At 46.3% G+C, this 18,578-nt stretch overlaps 1 protein-coding gene and 1 long non-coding RNA gene across 14 annotated transcripts in view; one reads left to right on the forward strand and one right to left on the reverse strand.

Moving 5' to 3' along the window:
• Positions 1-3: 3 nt before the first annotated feature.
• On the forward strand, positions 4-521 carry LOC116534292. The gene is made up of 2 exons (XR_004261660.1): positions 4-152; positions 324-521. It is a non-coding gene; the product is annotated as an uncharacterized LOC116534292 (long non-coding RNA).
• A 2,222-nt stretch (positions 522-2,743) lies between these two features.
• ZNF384 (zinc finger protein 384) overlaps positions 2,744-18,578 on the reverse strand; it is a 28,473-nt gene continuing 12,638 nt past the window's right edge. For 5 of the 13 annotated variants that reach the window (XM_032254605.1, XM_032254613.1, XM_032254610.1 and 2 more), the window contains 10 exons: positions 17,026-17,096; positions 16,518-16,755; positions 16,235-16,282; positions 15,702-16,035; positions 14,420-14,512; positions 9,523-9,747; positions 8,662-8,844; positions 7,051-7,129; positions 5,668-5,826; positions 2,744-4,409 (listed from right to left, as the gene is read on the reverse strand). In XM_032254605.1, the coding sequence (XP_032110496.1) occupies positions 3,984-4,409; positions 5,668-5,826; positions 7,051-7,129; positions 8,662-8,844; positions 9,523-9,747; positions 14,420-14,512; positions 15,702-16,035; positions 16,235-16,282; positions 16,518-16,755; positions 17,026-17,091 (1,851 nt within the window). In that variant the 5' untranslated portion in view covers positions 17,092-17,096 and the 3' untranslated portion in view covers positions 2,744-3,983. The remainder of the gene's footprint in view (positions 4,410-5,667; positions 5,827-7,050; positions 7,130-8,661; positions 8,845-9,522; positions 9,748-14,419; positions 14,513-15,701; positions 16,036-16,234; positions 16,283-16,517; positions 16,756-17,025; positions 17,097-18,578) is intronic. The other 8 variants (XM_032254607.1, XM_032254600.1, XM_032254609.1 and 5 more) reach the window with 6 other exon arrangements.

Raw genomic sequence — 18,578 nt, forward strand, 5'->3', positions numbered from 1 at the left:
AAAGGGAAACTTCCGCCCTTACCAATTACCGCCGGTACACATCCGCCCGACGCTGAAACTTTTCCTTTTGCATGGTAGCCACGACTGCCTATAGCGAGGCGGCTGTAGCCCGCTTCCGCCCTTACAGAGACCCCAGGACCCGACCGCGGCAGGTATGACGTCACTGGAGGTCGCCATTTTGCATTCTCTGGCAAACTTTTTTCCCTCCAAAACGGGAAAGCGTGGTAATCGGTGCGGGGGTAACCGTTCTCTTTAGGATTGTATTGTGTTAACATCCCTTCTCAGCAACTGGAAGATCCAACATTTTTTTCCCTCTTTTGTAGAATATGACTTTTTTCAAGCCATCTGGTTTCTTAAGGAAGTTGAGGAGTATCAGGCCTTGAGAGATTTAAACCCTCTTCATTTCTTTCAACTCACACAAACACCGTCTCCCCCAGCATCATTTTTTTAACTTGAGAAAGATTATCAACTTTCTACTTATAAATACAAAGAATGACTCAATAAAGCTATGATTCTGCACACCCTTTGTTCAGAGCTCCTGTCCTTTATGCTCGAATACACTTTCACATACAAAATATTACTTTCAGCCTTGCCCTCTTGCTTTTGAGACAGAGTTTCGCTCTTGTCGCCCAAGCTGGAGTGCAATGGCATGCGATTTCAGCTTACTGCAACCTTCGCCTCCTGGGTGCAAGCGATTCTCCTGCCTCAGCCTCCCGAGTGGTTGGGATTACAGGCACTAAGTAATCCCAAGTAAACCTTGGTCAGGCTGGTCTTTAACTCCCGACATCAGGTGATCCGCCTACCTTGGTCTCCCAAAGTCCTGGGATTACAGGCGAGAGCCATTGCGCCTGGCCCCTCTTGCTACTCTCCTAAGGGGGAAATCTCATGTTTTTGTTTTGCTTTTGTTTATATGTGATGTTAGCATCATGATTCTAAAGGGATTGAGGTACGGAGCAGTATTACTACTGGGCTAGTAGTTAGTTGCCAGCCACCACTCTAGTCAGCTATGACCTCTATGGTTTTCATTAGAATGGAAAGCAGTCAAGGGCATGAGAGGCTGCCAACACACTAGGCAAACAGAACTCAAGGGCCATAACGTAATAGTGGTGTTAGTAAGATAGTATCTTAAGAGATAACTGCCCTCTCTCACACCTTTCATATCCATCCTTGTAAGAATTATCAATGTCTTATGACAAGTTTTTAATAAGACAGACTTTGAGCTATATGATTTCTACCATGCATGTGAAGAAGAGCAACTTCCAACCCAGGGCGGATTGCAAGTTACTTTGTTTTGCTTCGAGATGGCTGCGGGGATGTATTTAGAACATTATCTGGACAGTAAGAGCAGGCTGGAGGAGGGGGTCAGGGGCTGAGTGGTAGGGGGATCAGGGCTCAAATGATCTGTAGCCCCTAAACCCAGGTTTACCAGTGTACAGGTAAAGATACAGCAATAGAATCCAGAAGACTTCTGAGTCATGCTTTTCGGTAATTTAATCTCTGTGCCTGTTTTACTATACAGTAAGAATACTAACTGCCTCCTGGGTTGTTGCAGTGAGTGCATGTGAGTGTATCCATAAAAAGAGTAGATTCTGGTTCTAATATTGGTGATGAAGTTAGGGCCATTAAGGCCTTTCAAGAGTTGATGATAGTGGGAGCAAAAAGCAGAAAATAGGGAGCTAAGAAACACTGGCATATTTGGTCATATGTGACACATTAATTGGTATCACACAACATATTGAGACACCATCTTAAGTGCCCACAGAGGATGTTTAGCATTAAAATAAGTAGGCACTTATTTTAACTATCCCAGCCTAACTAGGTAAGTACTGTTGGCCAGCATTTCCAGAGAACCACCAATTCTTGGACGTGAGAGCTTGGTCACAACTGAGACAGAACCTCGCTCTGTGGCCCAAGCTGGAGTGCAGTGGTGCTATCCCAGCTCACTGCAACCTCTGCCTCCCAGGTTCCAGTGATTCTTCTGCCCCAGCCTCCCGAGTAGCTGGGACTACAGGAGTGAGCTACCACGCCTAGCTAATTTTTGTATTTTTAGTAGAGATGTGGTTTGGTCTTGAACTCCTGAACTTGTCATCTGCCTGCCTTGGCCTCCCAAAGTGCTGGGATTACAGGTGTGAGTCATGGCACCCGGCCTTTAAGCAAGGTTCTTAATTCTCAAAAAAAGATATCTTGAGTTATTTAGTCCAATCCCTTCACTAACAGTTGAAGCATCACCCTGGCCAACACTGGTTGATGGTAGGCAAGGGGCTGAAGTCTATGTTTCCTGACCACATTCTACTCCACAGTACTACAGCTCTCCTGCACAAAGCAATCTTGCACCCCTTAACTGGTTATGATTTCCACAAGATAATGGACATACAGCCAACTGGAAGCCCTTCTTCCACAGACTCAGGCAGGAGTGTAGGTCCTTTCAAGAGGCTTCTACTTTTCTTCCATAGGGAGCTTCACTGTTTGTTAACACATAACCAAAACTTTGCTCTCACGTATTTAGGCAATGCAATCCCCATGACAGAATGTGTATGTAGAAGTCTTCATAAACTAGAATTTCACTTGAAAGCTAATGAAACTGTACCCTTCCGTGACTGGAGAATCACACACATGGGGCATTATCACACAAGCACTCGTTCATCACACACACTCTGGTATAAATCCTCAGAACTGTTCTTGGACATCTACCCAAAGACCTTTTCCGCATGCTCACTCACATCAGTAGCTCCACTGCCTCTGATCCTTTTACATGAATTTATTTCTATACAATGTTCTAAAAACACCCCTTGGTTTGTACATAAGTTGTTTTTTTTTTCTTGATTTTTAAACTGCTTTATAACAACTGATTTATGATTTTTTTTTTTAAATTTCCTTTTCTCTGAAATCTGCCATGATTAAAAAAAGAAAGACAAAAAGAAAAATGCTGTGGCCAGATGACAGGGGTGGAGGGGGGGAAAAAAAAGGACAAAAATAAAATAAACAAAACATCAAATATGAAAATTCTCAGAGATAATGCATTTATAAACACAGAAATGGTTACAACAATGATGGCCGTGATGAGTGGGTATAATATATTTATATATATATATATTTATATATAAATCCGTGTCCGGCATCTGACCGTGGCACCTAGGGAGCTAAGTCCAGTCCTTGTGTTCGCCTTGAACTCTCCCTTCTCTGCAACATCCCTGTTTTGGAGTTTCACAGAGAACACAAAGCCTCCCACAGCTCCTTGGGGGTTGGGCTGGGGAGACTGAGAGTGTAGGGTCTATGTAGGCAGAGAAGGAGGAGAGAGGCTCCAAGGAAATCCGTAAAACCATAACCCACACTTCTAAGCCACCTGTGACCAACTTGGGAAATTCTGGCCCCTTGGGGACCACATCTCAGCCCTTGCCCCCTTCAAGTAAAAGGAGGTCTAACCCCTACCCCAAAATCTCCTTCGACCAGCAGTCAATAGGAAGTGAAGTGAGACTATGTAGGGGAAGAAATGGCTCTCAGGGACTGAGGCATATAAGAAACCTCTGTTCTTTTGCAGGCAAGAAGAGAACAAGAGGCTGGTTGCATTTGGGGCTCCCTTTTCTCTGTAATCTGGGAGGACCAGCCTCTAGTCTTCTATCAGCCCAAACTTTGAGGATAAGGAGGGTAAGGACAGGGTAAGTGACCACGCTGGACACGTTTCTATGAGGTCATAGCAAATCCTTCCCTTGAGCACCAACCCCCAATTTTAAAAGCTTTGCTTGGGAGGGGAGGCTGCTGGATGACACCATACGCTCAGTATTCCTTTGCAATCAGGAGGGCTGATGTTCCTTTTGAAGAGTTCAGAAAAAGGATGGTATCTTGTGGAGGAAAGCCGTGCCTGAGGCCCAAGGAAATGAAGCCAAGGCCTGTCAAGGAAGAAGAGGACTTTTCCCACCAAGAGGAGTTGGAGAAAGAAGAAACCAGGACTTCTTCCTCTTCCCAGTGGGTGGCAGCACGGATCTCTAAGAGCTGGCCAGGTGCTCCACCTGGATGGTGCTGGTGGTGACAGTGAGACAGATGTCCTTATGATGCTCTGCTGTCTTATAGGGAGTCAGGTCAAAGGAACACTGGGGTGGAGGGTTGGGGTTGCTGTCCCCACCACCTCCACCCTGGGGGGCTGCCCCAGGAGATTGGAAGTGTGGTGGTGGCTGCTGTTGCTGCTGCTGCTGCTGCTGCTGTGATGCCTGGGAGGCCTGGGCCTGGGCCTGGGCCTGGGCCTGAGCCTGAGCCTGGGCCTGGGCCTGAGCCTGGGCCTGAGCCTGAGCCTGGGCCTGAGCCTGGGCCTGGGCCTGGGCCTGGGCCACTGCTGCTGCCGCCGCTGCTGCCTGCACTTGTTGCTGAAGATCAGGAGGGTTGTGTTTGCGCATATGTTTCATAAGGTATGTTTCCTGAGGGAGATGATAAAAAGAAGTTGAAGGATGAAAGGGAAGGAAAATAGATTACTTGTAACTAGCACCGCAGGCTGACTCTGCTGTAAGTAGAGTAAGCTTTATATTTATACTGGTTTTCTGGAGCCAGAAGTGAGCAAAACTCAAGTAGCACTTTCAGTGGCTCACTGCTTCCCCCTCGTCCCCGCTAACCACGTGGATGTTTTTTTTTTTTTTTCTTGAGACGGAGTCTTGTTCTGTCTCCCTCCCAGGCTGAAGTACAGTGGCCCGATCTCGGCTCACTGTAACTTCTGCCTCCCAGGTTCAAGTGATTGTCCTGCTTCAGGCTCCTGAGTAGCTGGGATTACAGGCACATGCCACCATGCCTGGCTAATTTTTTTGTATTTTGTAAAGATGGGGTTTCATTGTGTTAGCCAGGATGGTCTTGATCTCCTGACCCCGTGATTCACCCGCCTCGGCCTCCCAAAGTGCTGGGATTACAGGCGTGGGCCACGGCGCCCGGCCAGTGGCTCATGATTGAGAAGAAAAGACAGGGAAACCTTTAGAAGTCACTGTGAACATTCAACTGGCAAAGGAATGACCTGCTATTTTTTTTTTCAAAGACCCCTGAATGAAACAACTTTACAACCTTTTCTGGAGTCTCATGGAAAATACTTAACTAGCTGGGCCAGGTGTGGTGGCTCACATCTGTAATCCCAGTACTTTGGGAAGCCAAGGCAGATGGATCAGTTGAGGTTAGGAGCTCAAGACCAGCCTGGGCAATGCGGTGAAATCCCATCTCTACTAAAAATATGAAAATTGGCTGGGCATGGTGGCATACACCTATAATCCCAGCTACTTGTGAGGTTGAGGCAGAAGAATCTCTTGAACTCAGGAGATGGAGGTTGCAGTGAGCAGAGATCACACCACTGCACTCCAGCCTGGGTGACACAGCAAGACTCTGTCTCAAAAAAACAAAACAAAAAAACACCTAACTGAAATCTTGCTCCCCCTCAACATTTTAAGTGGCTTTATTTTGCCTTATGTTTAAATAAAATGAAGAATTACAATTTATCAATCTCTGTAGGATTAGGGAATCAGGCATCCCCTAAATTCCTCAGCTTATGAGTCTAATTTCTGAATCTTTACGTGTTCTGCTAAGTTGGAGCTAAGGAGGCAGGGTATTCACTGCAAAACATCTCTATCCAGAAAATGGGGCGAGGTGGACTGTACTCTTAGAGGACTATCAGGAAGGAAAGAGAAGAAATGGAGCACTCACTGATGTGTATGCCCGACTGCAGATAGTGCAGGTGTACACCTTGGCATGCTTCACCGTGTGCGTTGACAGGTGCACCTCTAGTGAGGCTGCGTCCGTGTACGCTCGATGACAGTTGTGGCACTTGAAAGGTTTATCTTTGTTGTGTTGTCGTCTGTGGGACTGAGAAAATTGGGAGAAACCAGAATGAATACATTGTACTCTTCCTTCCTGCCCACTGGACCTCGATGGAAAGCACAAACGTAGATGTAGATGTCAGGCATCCCAGCTTCTCTCTCCATCTGAAGAAAGTAGAAACTGCTTCAAATGGAAATTGAGAAGCTACAGGCTAAGGGAGAAAGCATACCTCATGTAGTGCATACCAGGATCCCAAGACAGCTTATGCCCGTCTCACCAGTCCAGTGGTTCTTAAAGTGAGGTGTGGGGATCTTTAGGGAACACTAAGACCTTTGCAGGGGACCCACAGGATCAAAACTCTTTTCAAAATAATAAGATAATGTTTGCCTTTCTCTCTTGAACCTGGGAAGTGGAGGTTGCAGTGAGGTGAATCACACCACCGCACTCCAGCCTGGGTGACAGAGTGAGACTCTGTCTCGAAAACAAAACAAAACACCTAACTGAAATCTTGCTCCCCTCAAAATTTCAAGTGGCTTCATTTTGCCCTATGTTTTACATGTAACATTTACAGAGGTTACATGTCATGTGATAACACAATAGACCAGATGCAGCAGATCCGAGAATCTATTCATCTTCTGGCTCAATTAAAGACCCCTGTGCCAGGTGCAGTGACTCATGCCTACAATCCCAGCACTTTTGTGAGGCTGAGGCAGAAGAATGGCCTGTGTCCAGGAGTTCAAGACCAGCCTAGGCAAGATAGCAAGACCCCATCTCTACAAAAATTTAAAAACCAGCCAGGTGTGGTGGTACATGCCTGTAATCCCGACTACTTGGGAGGCTGAGGTGGAAGGATCACTTGAGCCCAGGAGGCTGAGGCTGCAGTGGGCCATGATCACACTACTGCACTCAGCCTAGGTGACAGAGCAAGGTACTGTCCCAAAAATAAAAAACAGACACCTGCAAAAATGTGTAATAATCCCATTCTTCTTAATCAGTTGTTTTTTGAGGGTCTTGGAATATATTATTTATGTTAACACACGTGGGTTTATTTTTGTTCCTTCTAAACATATTACTAGTATATTTTTAATGTTTTTCAGTTTCATGTTTATGTGGGTAATAGCTGCTATTACCCACATAAACAAAAACACTTCGAGTCCCACTCAGCACTTTTGAGTATAAAGGAGTCCTGAAAACATCTGAGAACCTGTATACTATTCAAATGGCCCCAAGTCTCAGATCAAGGTCTTGTGTGGAGGGTGGAACATTTACCTGCAGATTGGAGAGTTGTGTGAAGGCTTTCTCACAGCCTGGGTGTGCACATTTGTATGGTCTATCACCAGTGTGGATTCTGCACAGGATAAGAAGAGAAGAAAGGGAAAGAATGTCAGCAAGACTATTTAGGAATTGGCTCAACAAATCTTCTCCAGGCCAATCCTTCTCTCCTAAGGAGGCACATCAGATGGGCCTCCAAGAGGCATGGGCATTCCTCTCTGACGTGGATCAGGTTGTTAATGCCTTGCTTCTGGTCAATGTTTCCATCACTCAGCTCAAGCTGAGCCTCCCCTCTGCTGGGGGAGGAAGACCGAGGACTCAGCACCCAAGGGACAGGCAGTCCACAATTTGGCATACAAGTCAGCTCCTACAGTAACTGTCCTAACAAACACTCAAGAACATACGATAAACACAACGGCAAAGAAAACGAAAAGCACAACGTGTCTTCCTTGGTCCCACCTTATAGCCAGAAACTGTTCCCTCAGCCTTGACCATCACTTCCAGAGAATGTTATGGTATCAGAAAAGCAAAGTTACACTGACTGTGGAGAGTAGTAGTGATATTAATGGAAACTCATGAAAACTCCTAAGGGCTTTTTGTAGTCCAGCCCTCTAATGGCAGGAAATGCTTACTTTACTATCAATTTGACCTCTTTCCCCAACACTATAGGGTCCCCTGCTAGGATAAGCCAAGGACTTGAGGGTGCAGTGACACCTGTTCCTCATCAGTGACTTCAGAACCATCTCTATGACCAGGTGCTTTTCTGGACCTCTGGTATAAAATCTTGAAAACATCACAGAACACGTCTCTTCTCTGTGAAGAAAGCCTGACTCCTCCTCTTCTCAAAGCAAGATGTCTGATCACTTTAAGGTGAGATCATCACATCCACAAGCCGGGTGAGAGGCCCTATGGCCTGTATATCTGGACTCCTGTTCAAACTGAGATAGCACTGAAGGAGATCATCACCTCTTCTAGTTGGCAGGTTCACTTCTTTATAGTCACTCCAGATTCACGGGATAAACACTGGGCATCCTTATGAAGCATGAGCTTGAAAATTTCCTGTTTGCTGCTTCTCTCTGAATATTTGGTGCATGTTTTGTTTTCTTCTCTACTCTTGGCATCCCTCGGAGCCTTGCTTGTTGCTGTGGGTGTCACCAGGCTGGTGCCCAGCTAACGTCTGGTTTTCTCTCCCGTTCATAATTGGTACCCTAAGGGCTAGGGGTATGGTCCTCTCCACTCAAATGCTTCTGCTTTGGCATCAAGGGAAAAATCTTGCAAGATGAGTACGTGAGTATTTTCAGGGAGGAAAATGAGAAAAAAGAAAAGATGTTGCCACTCCAGGTATGTGTCTGTCTCCCATGGATCAGCGAGTATCACACAGTCACTGCAGCTCCCCGGCGTCGCTCTTGCCCCAGAGAGGCTCTCTCTTAGTGTCCACTTGAATCTCCAACGTTGTTTGGTCTTCCTTCTCCCAGATGCCAGCCAGGTTCTCTCCTTCAGCCAGGTCTCTCCCCCGCCCCCCGCATGCGGGTTGTTGTGTGTGTCCGGGGCGGGGGTGGGGAGGGCATGCCAGCGGGGCGGGGTCAGTAGCCCGCCACTCTCCCTTACCGTGTGTGCTGCTGGAGGTGGGAGAGCTGGCGAAAGGCCTTCTGGCAGTAGGAACAGTTGTAGGGCTTGGCCCCCGAGTGGATACGGAGGTGCTGGGCCAGGTAGGAGGTGTTGGCGAAGGTCTTGGAGCAGTGCGGGCACTTGTGGGGCTTGATGGTCTCCGTGTGCATCTTGGAGTGGATCCTGCCGGAGAGGAGAGGAGGGAAGGGGGGAGGAGGAAGCAGTTCGACACCAGGGGTTCAGCTCTCTGCTGGGTGAAATGATGTTGCTTGACGGATGAGAGCAGCCCCTTCCTCCCTCCTCCCAAAACACTCCAGCCTGGATAGGCGAATGAAGAGGATACCCAGATCTAGGTTGTTGCTGATCGTAAGTCGGTGGCTAGAATGGCAGTGAGATGATGAAGAGCTGCAACCCATGTCTCCTGGTAACCTTAAAGTCGTCAGTCTCGTCAACCCTCCACTTTTTCCTAAGGTTAACACACTCACCACAGACACCCTGCTTCCAAATAGTAATCTGAACAAAGACCAATACCGCCTGTTCCCCATGGACCTGAAGTTGAATGCACACCTTGGCTCTGAACTGAGGCATATAGTAAAAGCAGGCCTGCTCTGCAGATTTCCAAACACAGACACAAAGAGAAACCACAAAAATTGTTCCAGACTTTGGAATTGGAGACCACAATTTTCAAGGCCCCCCCAATACTAGGATATGTAATTTCCACACACAGTAACAGGAGATCGAAGCTACCAATGGGCAAAGGGGAAAGGGAAAAAAGAATACATGTGGAGAGAGGAGTAGGTGCAGACAACGTGGTCTCGGGGTTCATGGCCAGGTGGTGGGGTAAACCAAGAGCTGCCTTACCGGGTGTGCTGCTGAAGGTGGGAGAGCTGGCGGAAGGATTTCTCACAGAAGTTACAACTGTAGGGCTTAGCCCCTGAGTGTATACGGATGTGCTGGGCCAGGTAGGAGCTGTTGGCGAAGGTCTTGGAACAATGTGGGCACTTGTGGGGCTTGGTCTCGGTGTGTGACTTGGAGTGGATCTGCATCTCCGACTTTGAGTAGAATGTCAGTGAGCACATCCGGCACCTGAGCCAAGTGAGGGCAATGGTTAGAACCCTTCCGACCAAGAGGGTATGGCTGAACCCTCCCCTCAACTTCCAAGAGAAGCCCACCTATCTGAGCTCTCTCCTACTCCAACTTGAGAGTAGAGTTCTACGTATTCACCTGTATGGCCTATCTTCTAACGTGGTGCATAACACATTATAAGTATTCAATAAACGTTTGCTGAATGACTGGACTGCCTCAATGTGCAAAAATAAGAACTCAACCAGGTAAAACCGAAAAACAGTATGGACTCTGGGCAGATGTGAATTTCAGTGGGCCAGGAATACCAGTTAGCCTGTTTTCCCTCTGCCTATAGCTTGATTTCAAACATTTAAGGAATTCCTTTCCCTAATGTTCCCAGGGATGAAGTACATCCCTCTGTGTTCCTCAAGACTCCTAAACAATAATGAGGAACAACTAACTTGATACTCTCCTGTCTCCACAGATAATTTTCTTCCCTCAGATTTTTCCCTACTTCCTTTTTGGCAGCAATTTCTAGAGGGATGGGGGTGGGGAAATATCAGAATTATTTGAAGGGGCTTTTCCAAACCATGTATGTCTGCTCTCCACCCTCTTATCTGATGTTCCATACATCATCTACAAATCCCCCGACCACAGCCCTGTGACAATCAAGTGACAACCACTTTTGCAATGACCAAGGTGTAGCTGCTAGGGGAGGATGCCATCCCTCAAGCATATGGGAGAAAAATGTTTACAAAACACCTATCTTCCATGCTAAACCTCTCCTCTTCCCTAGCACACACAGCCAGTGTCAGCACTCTGGGTTGACATCAATAGCATCTGATCGTACTTTCACTCATCCCAAGTTGATAATTGTTTCCACTCTGGTATTGTCCACCAATATCAGATAAGGAGGCCTCTGAGCAAGTTATGCCACAACTATTCAGACTTTACTGGGTAAAAGCTATCTATCGTTTTCATAAACAATTCACCAGTGAAATGTAAGCTAGTAGAAAAGGCAATGGTCTGGAAGCCAGGCAATTAGCACAAGTCCCTCTTCTTTGGGTTCTCCCTAACTTATCTAAGAGAGGCTTGAGATGGTGTGGGGTGATGATTTCTGCACTTTTTTCATCTCAGGAGAATTTTTTAGTTACCAGCTTATCAATCCGTGGCAGTTGTCTGAGATGCCCAATCTTCTCAGGAGAGAGGGGGAGCTCTGTTAATAGTGAGCATAATCCAAAGGACACAGCCAGTGGGAATCAGGATGCCTGGGCTCTACTCAGAGTTTAGTTACAAGCTAGCTCATTAATCTAGACCTCAATTTTCTGGTCTGTAAAATGGACAGATAAATTTCTGCCCCCAGAAGGGCCAGCAAAACACCTAGGACAGTCAAAGGTAAGCCAAGTATTCTTCAGTAATAAAACTGCATTCATGTTAAGCATCAGTGCTGATGGATGAGCTCCTACTACTGTTTCACTAAGACTGAAGTTAGAAGCTGGACACACTGTCACTTGGAGGGCAACTGTACTAAGTTGCAAACTAATTTCCCTTGATGCTACAATTTCTCAGGTAGGTAGACTAACAGATTTATTTTAACTCAAATAAAAATCTCATCAATTTGTGTATGTGAGTGTTCAACGCACAATTCTGCCCTTAACATTAATTTTTTTTTTTTTTTTTTTGAGACGGAGTTTCGCTCGTTACCCAGGCTGGAGTGCAATGGCGTGATCTCGGCTCACCACAACCTCCGCCTCCTGGGTTCAGGCAATTCTCCTGCCTCAGCCTCCTGAGTAGCTGGGATTACAGGCACGTGCCACCATGCCCAGCTGATTTTTTGTAGTTTTAGTAGAGACGGGGTTTCACCGTGTTGACCAGGATGGTCTCGATCTCTAGACCTCGTGATCCACCCGCCTCGGCCTCCCAAAGTGCTGGGATTACAGGCGTGAGCCACCGCGCCCGGCAACATTAATGTTAATAAAAATAAATAAATAACCCACTTAAAGTTTCCAATAAGAAAACTTGCAAAACTTAAATTCATTTATAATGTGCTGGCAAGGGAATGAGCAATCTCAGAAGATACTAGGTATGATGATGATGATGACAATAATAGGTGCCATTTGTTGTTATGCCTGACAGTGCCAGGCACTAGGTTAGGCACTTCAGACACATTGTTTCTACTCCTCACAACCTGGCAAGTCTTATCCATGTTTTACAGAAAGGAACACAAAGACTCAGAAAGTAAGTAATTTGCCAAGGGCAGATATTCACTACAAAGTCATGATGCCAGCCTACTTTAAGATTCCTAACACCAGAGGTATTCAAGCAGAGGTTATAATCATCTACCAGGAAGGGACTGACCAAGATCATTAAAATATTTCCAACTCAAAAATCCTATGAAACCAAGTAAGATTGAGAGTGAGAGTCCTTTAATGCAAGGTGCTAGGTGGCCGGAAAGAAATTTAATTTTGGCCAGGCCTGGTGGCTCACGTCTGTAATTCCAGCACTTTGGGAGGCCGAGGCGGGTGATCACGAGGTTAGGAGATCAAGATCATCCTGGCTAACACAGTGAAACCCTGTCTGTACTAAAAATACAAAAAACTAGCCAGGCGTGGTGGCACATGCCTGCAGTCCCAGCTACCAGGGAAGCTGAGGCAGGAGAATAATTTGAACCCAGGAGGCAGAGGTTGCAATGAGCCGAGATGGTGCCACTGTACTCCAGCCTGGGCGACAGGGTGGGACTCTGCCTAAAAAAAAAAAAAAAAAAAAAAAAATTTAATTTAGGAGACTTGTGGCAGTCAGCATGGGATAGAAAAGCCAGCATCCATATCACTGGGTGCATTCCTCCAGGGGCACTATTCACATCCAGCACAATGAGAATGGGGCCCCCCTTGGAAGCATGCAGTGCAATGGCCTTGATTACAATGACCACTTTGAATTATCATCCATTTTTCCTAAAATGCTCAAAACAATTTCAAATATTCTGATTTTCCCTCAAAACATTTCTACAAGATAGATGAAGGCATGGCTGATCTTCCCATTTTATGTATGGGAACAAAGAGTGGGAGATATGTTGACTTGCCCAGAGTACCAGAACCCAATTCCCCCAATACCCAGCGAAATGCTACTGGCCACTGGAATGGATATGGCTGACTCAACATACATCAAAATAGAAATTAATTGTGATTTTAAAAGATTTCTTTTGCCAGGTGTGGTGGCTCATGCCTGTAATCCCAGCACTTTGGGAAGCCGAGGCAGGCAATTACCTGAGGTCAGGAGTTTGAGACCAGCCTGGTCAACATGGTAAAACCCTGTCTCTACTAAAAATACAAAAAAATTAGCTGGGCACAGTGGCACGCACCTGTAGTCTCAGCTACTTGGGAGGCTGAAGCACGAGAATTTCTAGAACCCGGGTGGTAGAGGTTGCAGTGAGTCGAGATCATGCCACTGCACTCCAGCCTGGGCGACAGAGCAAGAGTCTGTCTTAATAATTAAAAAAAAAAAAAAAAAAAAAAAAAAAAATTTCCTGGGAATGTCAGAGTTCTGAGTTTCTAAAGAAATTCTGTTTACCTAGAATACAATTAGTCTCCCGTCAATTTCAGAGTTCTTTTTAGTTACCTGGGTGGAGGGTCATTCAGGAATTCCAAAAATACTGAATGTATGCAAAGTCCTATGAGGCTTTCTTCCAACTATATATTCACATTTCTTTTTTTTTTTTTGAGACGGAGTTTTGCTCTTATTGCCCAGGCTGGAGTGCAATGGCGCGATCTTGGCTCACCGCAACCTCCACCTCCTGGGTTCATGCAATTCTCCTGCCTCAGCCTCCTGAGTGTAGCTGGGATTACAGGCACGCGCCACCATGCCCAGTTAATTTTTTGTATTTTTAGTAGAGACGGGGTTTCACCATGTTGACCAAGATGGTCTTGATCTCTTGACCTCGTGATCCGCCCGTCTCGGCCTCCCAAAGTGCTGGGATTACAGGCGTGAGCCACCGCGCCCGGCTCACATTTCTTTTAATATACACAGTTTGGAAAGTCCAGGGATAGCTTTAACCTGGGTCCCAGTGAAGAAAAGGGCGGAATGAGAGGACCTTGATCCATTAGAAGGGCTCTATAGGACGTTAAAGGATCCTCCCTCTACTTCTACAACAACAAATTTTATATAGATGTATCTCCATGTCACAAAGGCCTCCCTTGAAACAAACACATAAGAATCCCGATTTCTATACAATGATTTAAAAGGGATTTTAATTTTGTGAAATGATATCTAATTAGAGAATGCCTTTAAATGAATCAAACTTGTCAGGTACCTTTATAATATGATATGATGGAAACATTTTCCAGGAATACTTTTATTGTATAAAGTGGGGTACATCTGTAATAATAAAGTTGCAATGAGCTTTTGGAATATGAGCTGGAATTCCGTAGTGCTCAATTCTGCATAGCAACACTCTTCTCATTTGCACTTACTAAGAGCGATTTAAACACTCTGTAGGCTACTCTCCACAGAACCGTACAACACAAATAAAACTAAATGCTAAATAACTGTTTTTTAATTTTCTTTTGAAGTTCCCAACATTTCGAATCTTATCTGATATATACTTCCAACAAATGGGATGACATGGGAGGCATAAACAGAATTATCCCCATTTTATAGATGAGGAAACTGAGGCCCAGAGAGGGGAAAAAGGACTTGCCCAGGGTCACACAGCAAGTTCGTGGTGGAGCCGGGAACTGAATCCATGAGCCCAAGGCTCTGTCCATTTCCTGTGCCGCAGTTCCCTTCGCTCCTAAAATGGGAACAACATTGCCCATCTGGGTACACTAAGGAACTAAGGACAGACCCAGGATCCCAGCCATGCACATCTGCCCCTGTCTGTATCAAAGCTGTGACAGTAGCTATCCCATTCTATACAGTGCTACCAAACTCCCCAAACCCACTAGGGCATGTGACAGCTCTCAAAGGGATTAGACGACGTTCAATTTTCAAGGGGCAGAGAGTTTATTTATATGATTACTTTCGTATAGTATCACATGCATATATGCATATAATGCTTTTTGGTAAAGGGGAACTTAGCGGAAGCAGAGAATCAAAATGACTTTCATAAATTAGAAAGTGAGCCAGTCATTCTATAAGTATATATTCTAAAGGGGAGGCATTCTATTCCTCCTACCTTCTTATGAAGGCCCCTCCCATCATCCCAACCATGCAGGGTCAGGCAGGCTAGGTGTTCAAATATGGCTCAGGAACTGGTGGATGGCACATAGGTTAGGTGTTTACCAGAAAGGTTTCTTAGAAAAATAGGAATGGAGGCTGGGCGTGGTGGCTCACACCTGTAATCCCAGCACTTTGGGAGGCCGAGACGGGTGGATCACGAGGTCAGGAGTTCAAGACCAGCTTGGCCAAGACGGTGAAACCCCGTGTATACTAAAAATACAAAAAAATTAGCTGGCCGTGGTGGTGAGTGCCTGTAATCCCAGCTACTCAGGAGGCTGAGGCAGGAGAACTGCTTGAACACGCGAGGCAGAGGTTTCAATCTAGGTGGAGCCTAGATTGCACCATTGCACTCCAGCCTGGTAACAGAGTGAGACTCTGTCTCTTAAAAAAAAACAAAAGAAAAAGAAAAATAGGAATGGAATATGTAAAAAGCAAAAAGGAGTTCCAGACGGAGTCTCATATCCAGCATAAAGCCTTATTACAGGAAAGAAATTTTACTTTGTTACTAAAAAATAGGTCAGTGCTAATGGCCCCCAAAACAAGGGTTAAACAAAGGAAAGGGTGAAATGGTCTTTGCATCCTAACAAGATGCTAGCAGCTCTGTCTCCTGTCCTATGATGGGACACCTGACATGCAAGTGGCTCAGAGCTGGGAAGCTGTCAGAGTGTAGCGCCTGACTGGGGCAGAACCCAATGAGGGTAGAGGGTGAATCACCAAGCCAGGGATCGTCACCCCATCCTGCCTCTGGCTCTGAGTCTTACCTGTAGGTCTTGCCATCTTTCTGATGGTCATCATCATCCTCAGGGGAGAGGACATAAGGGTCATTCATCTCAGGCAGCCCTGATTCCAGCATCCGCTTCTTCTTCCGGCCCCGGGGTGGCTTAGGAGCCACACTGCCACCTCCACCACCACCTCCGCCTCCTTCCTCAGTTAGGGTCGATGCTACCTTCTTGGAGAGGTCAGGGACCACCTGCAGGGCTTGTGAGCCAGGGGGAAGAGCTGAGACAATCATGGGAGCCGAAATGGGGAAGGTCTGAGCTGATGATGCTGTGGTCACAAGAGAGCCTGAGGGGGACGTGATTACCAAACCCGGACCTAGGATTGGGAGAAAAGGGAGATGGCGTCATGTTGTTCAGTTCTGATCCTAATCCTATTTCATTTCCCCCAGATCATTGTCTAATTAACCCCTCACCGCCCCCACCCAACCCAGAATACATAGGAAACCCCAAACCCTGTAGAAAAATAATGGTCTCCTAACCCTTGTCCCCACCCCCCTGGTAACAGTGAGATTTACCCCTTGATTGACTCCCTTCTCTTCTCCACCTCTGAGAACAGGAGACTCCTTGATTCAGAGAAGGAAAGAATGTCACCTCCTCAAAGGCGGGGACCGCATCTTCTACTTCTTTGTATCCCCCACAATGACTAGCACATTGCTAGGCACACAGTAGGCACTTAATAAAAATTTGATTGAGTAATCAAACACATATCCCACTCCCCATGTCCTTGGAGCCCTCTAGCCTGGGGTACTGATCATGGAAGATCAACACCTCAGATTGGAGAAGAGCAGAGTTGCTCACCAGCAGTCATCAGTCCTGTAGACGGCACAGGGACCACCGTGATATTCTGGGTAACGGACGCTTGGCTGTGTGGGGTCAGCTGGTCTGACTTGGACTCTGTGTCCATACTGATGCCTGAGGGCAGGGACACTGAGGCAGGCACTGTCAGCAAGGTGGGGTAGTGAGGTGGAGCCAGCCCACAGCCCTTTTCTGGCAACAGCTGATCCTTCATCTTGTTGATGAACATTGTGTTCTCAATCTAAGAGAAAAGGAAGGGGAAGGGAGTGCCCTCTTCAGACTGAGAGACTGTTTTGCCTGCTCGTGAGCACATTTTAGTGTCTGTCCTCCATCAGGATCAAGGATGAGTAGTTCATACCTTTGGCCTTCTAGAGAGAAGCCAAGACAGAAACACCAAATAATTCTCAGGGGTGGAGGACCCAGTGAAACAACACGTAGTGTACCTTCGGTCTCCATAGTCACAGAACTTATTACTGAGAGTTAGGGAGAGCAAGAAAGCAACGCCACTTACCTGTCCTGAGACTGTGGGGATAGAAGGCCAGAAGTATGGGTTAGAATTGAAGTGAGATTCTTCCATTCTACCTGAATTAAAAAGAGAACACATCACACTCAGGAATTACTCTGAAAAAGCTAAGCAATGGAAAAGGGGGATCGAAGGGTTCCTGCTCTCCTCTGGCACTGGATCACACGGCTGGTGACTGGCAGTTAAGACCTTAGTGTCTAGCACATGAGTCCCTTGGTCAGAGCCACTTGTCACTATATCCCTATCCAACAGAGCCTATCCTACTTATTGACTGTGAAAGAACTTACACGTATTGCATTTACTCACACAATGTTATTCATGCCCCCTAAAGAAGAACTGATACTACTTTTCTTTGCTGGCAAAAAGAAACTGAGGTCATGAGAGGGAAGAGGATGTACCCAAGGTCACAAAAAACAAATCACTGACCGACTTGAAAATAGCCAGGTACCAGTACCTATTATTTTTTTTTTTTTTTTTTTATTTTTTGAGACGGAGTTTTGCTCTTGTTACCCGGGCTGGAGTGCAATGGCGCGATCTCGGCTCACCGCAACCTCCGCCTCCCGGGTTCAGGCAATTCTCCTGCCTCAGCCTCCTGAGTAGCTGGGATTACAGGCACGCGCCACCATGCCCAGCTAATTTTTTGTATTTTTAGTAGAGACGGGGTTTCACCATGTTGACCAGGATGGTCTCGATCTCTTGACCTCGTGATCTACCCGCCTCGGCCTCCCAAAGTGCTGGGATTACAGGCGTGAGCCACCGCGCCCGGCCAGTACCTATTATTATTTCTCTTTTTCTTGTTCTTCAAAACTAAACTATCTTCCTTGAAATAAAAAAATTTTTTTTTCTTTTTTTGAGACAGGGTCTCACTCTGTCACCCAGGCTAGAGTGTAGTGGCACAATCATAGCTCACTGCAGCCTCAACCTCCCGGGCTCAGGTGATCCTCCCACCTCAGCCTCCCAGATAGGTGGGACTACAGGCATGAGCCATTATGCCAGAATATTTTCTTTTTTCTTTTTAAAGTAGAGACGGGGTTTCTTCATGTTGCCCAGGCTGGTCTTGAACGCCTAGGCTCAAAGGATCAGCCCACCGTGGCCTCTCAAAATGCTGGGATTACAGGTGTGAACCACCATGCCCAGCCAATAAAAATTTCAAGAGTTCCAACCGATACATCTACAGTTCTATGTATTTTGAAAAGGTTCCAGGCCAGAACACAAAATGACTAAGAACATTAAAAAATGAAGACTGGGCGCGGTGACTCATACCTGTAATCCCAGCACTTTGGGAGGCTGAGGCAGGTATATGACTTGAGGTCAGGAGTTTAAGACCAGACTGACCTGCATGGTGAAACCCTATCTCTACTAAAACTACAAAATTAGCTGGATGTGGTGGCGCATGCCTGTGATCCCAGCTATTTGGGAGGCTGAGGCAGGAGAACTGCTTGAACCCGGGAGGTGGAGGTTTCAGTGAGCTGAGATCAATCCATTGCACTCCAGCCTGGGCAACAAGAGCAAAACTCCGTCTCTTTTTTTTTTTTTTTTTT

The sequence above is a fragment of the Sapajus apella genome, unplaced genomic scaffold, assembly GCF_009761245.1.
Source record: "Sapajus apella isolate SASKATOON/1434 unplaced genomic scaffold, GSC_monkey_1.0 scaffold86, whole genome shotgun sequence".
NCBI classification, from domain to species: domain Eukaryota; kingdom Metazoa; phylum Chordata; class Mammalia; order Primates; family Cebidae; genus Sapajus; species Sapajus apella.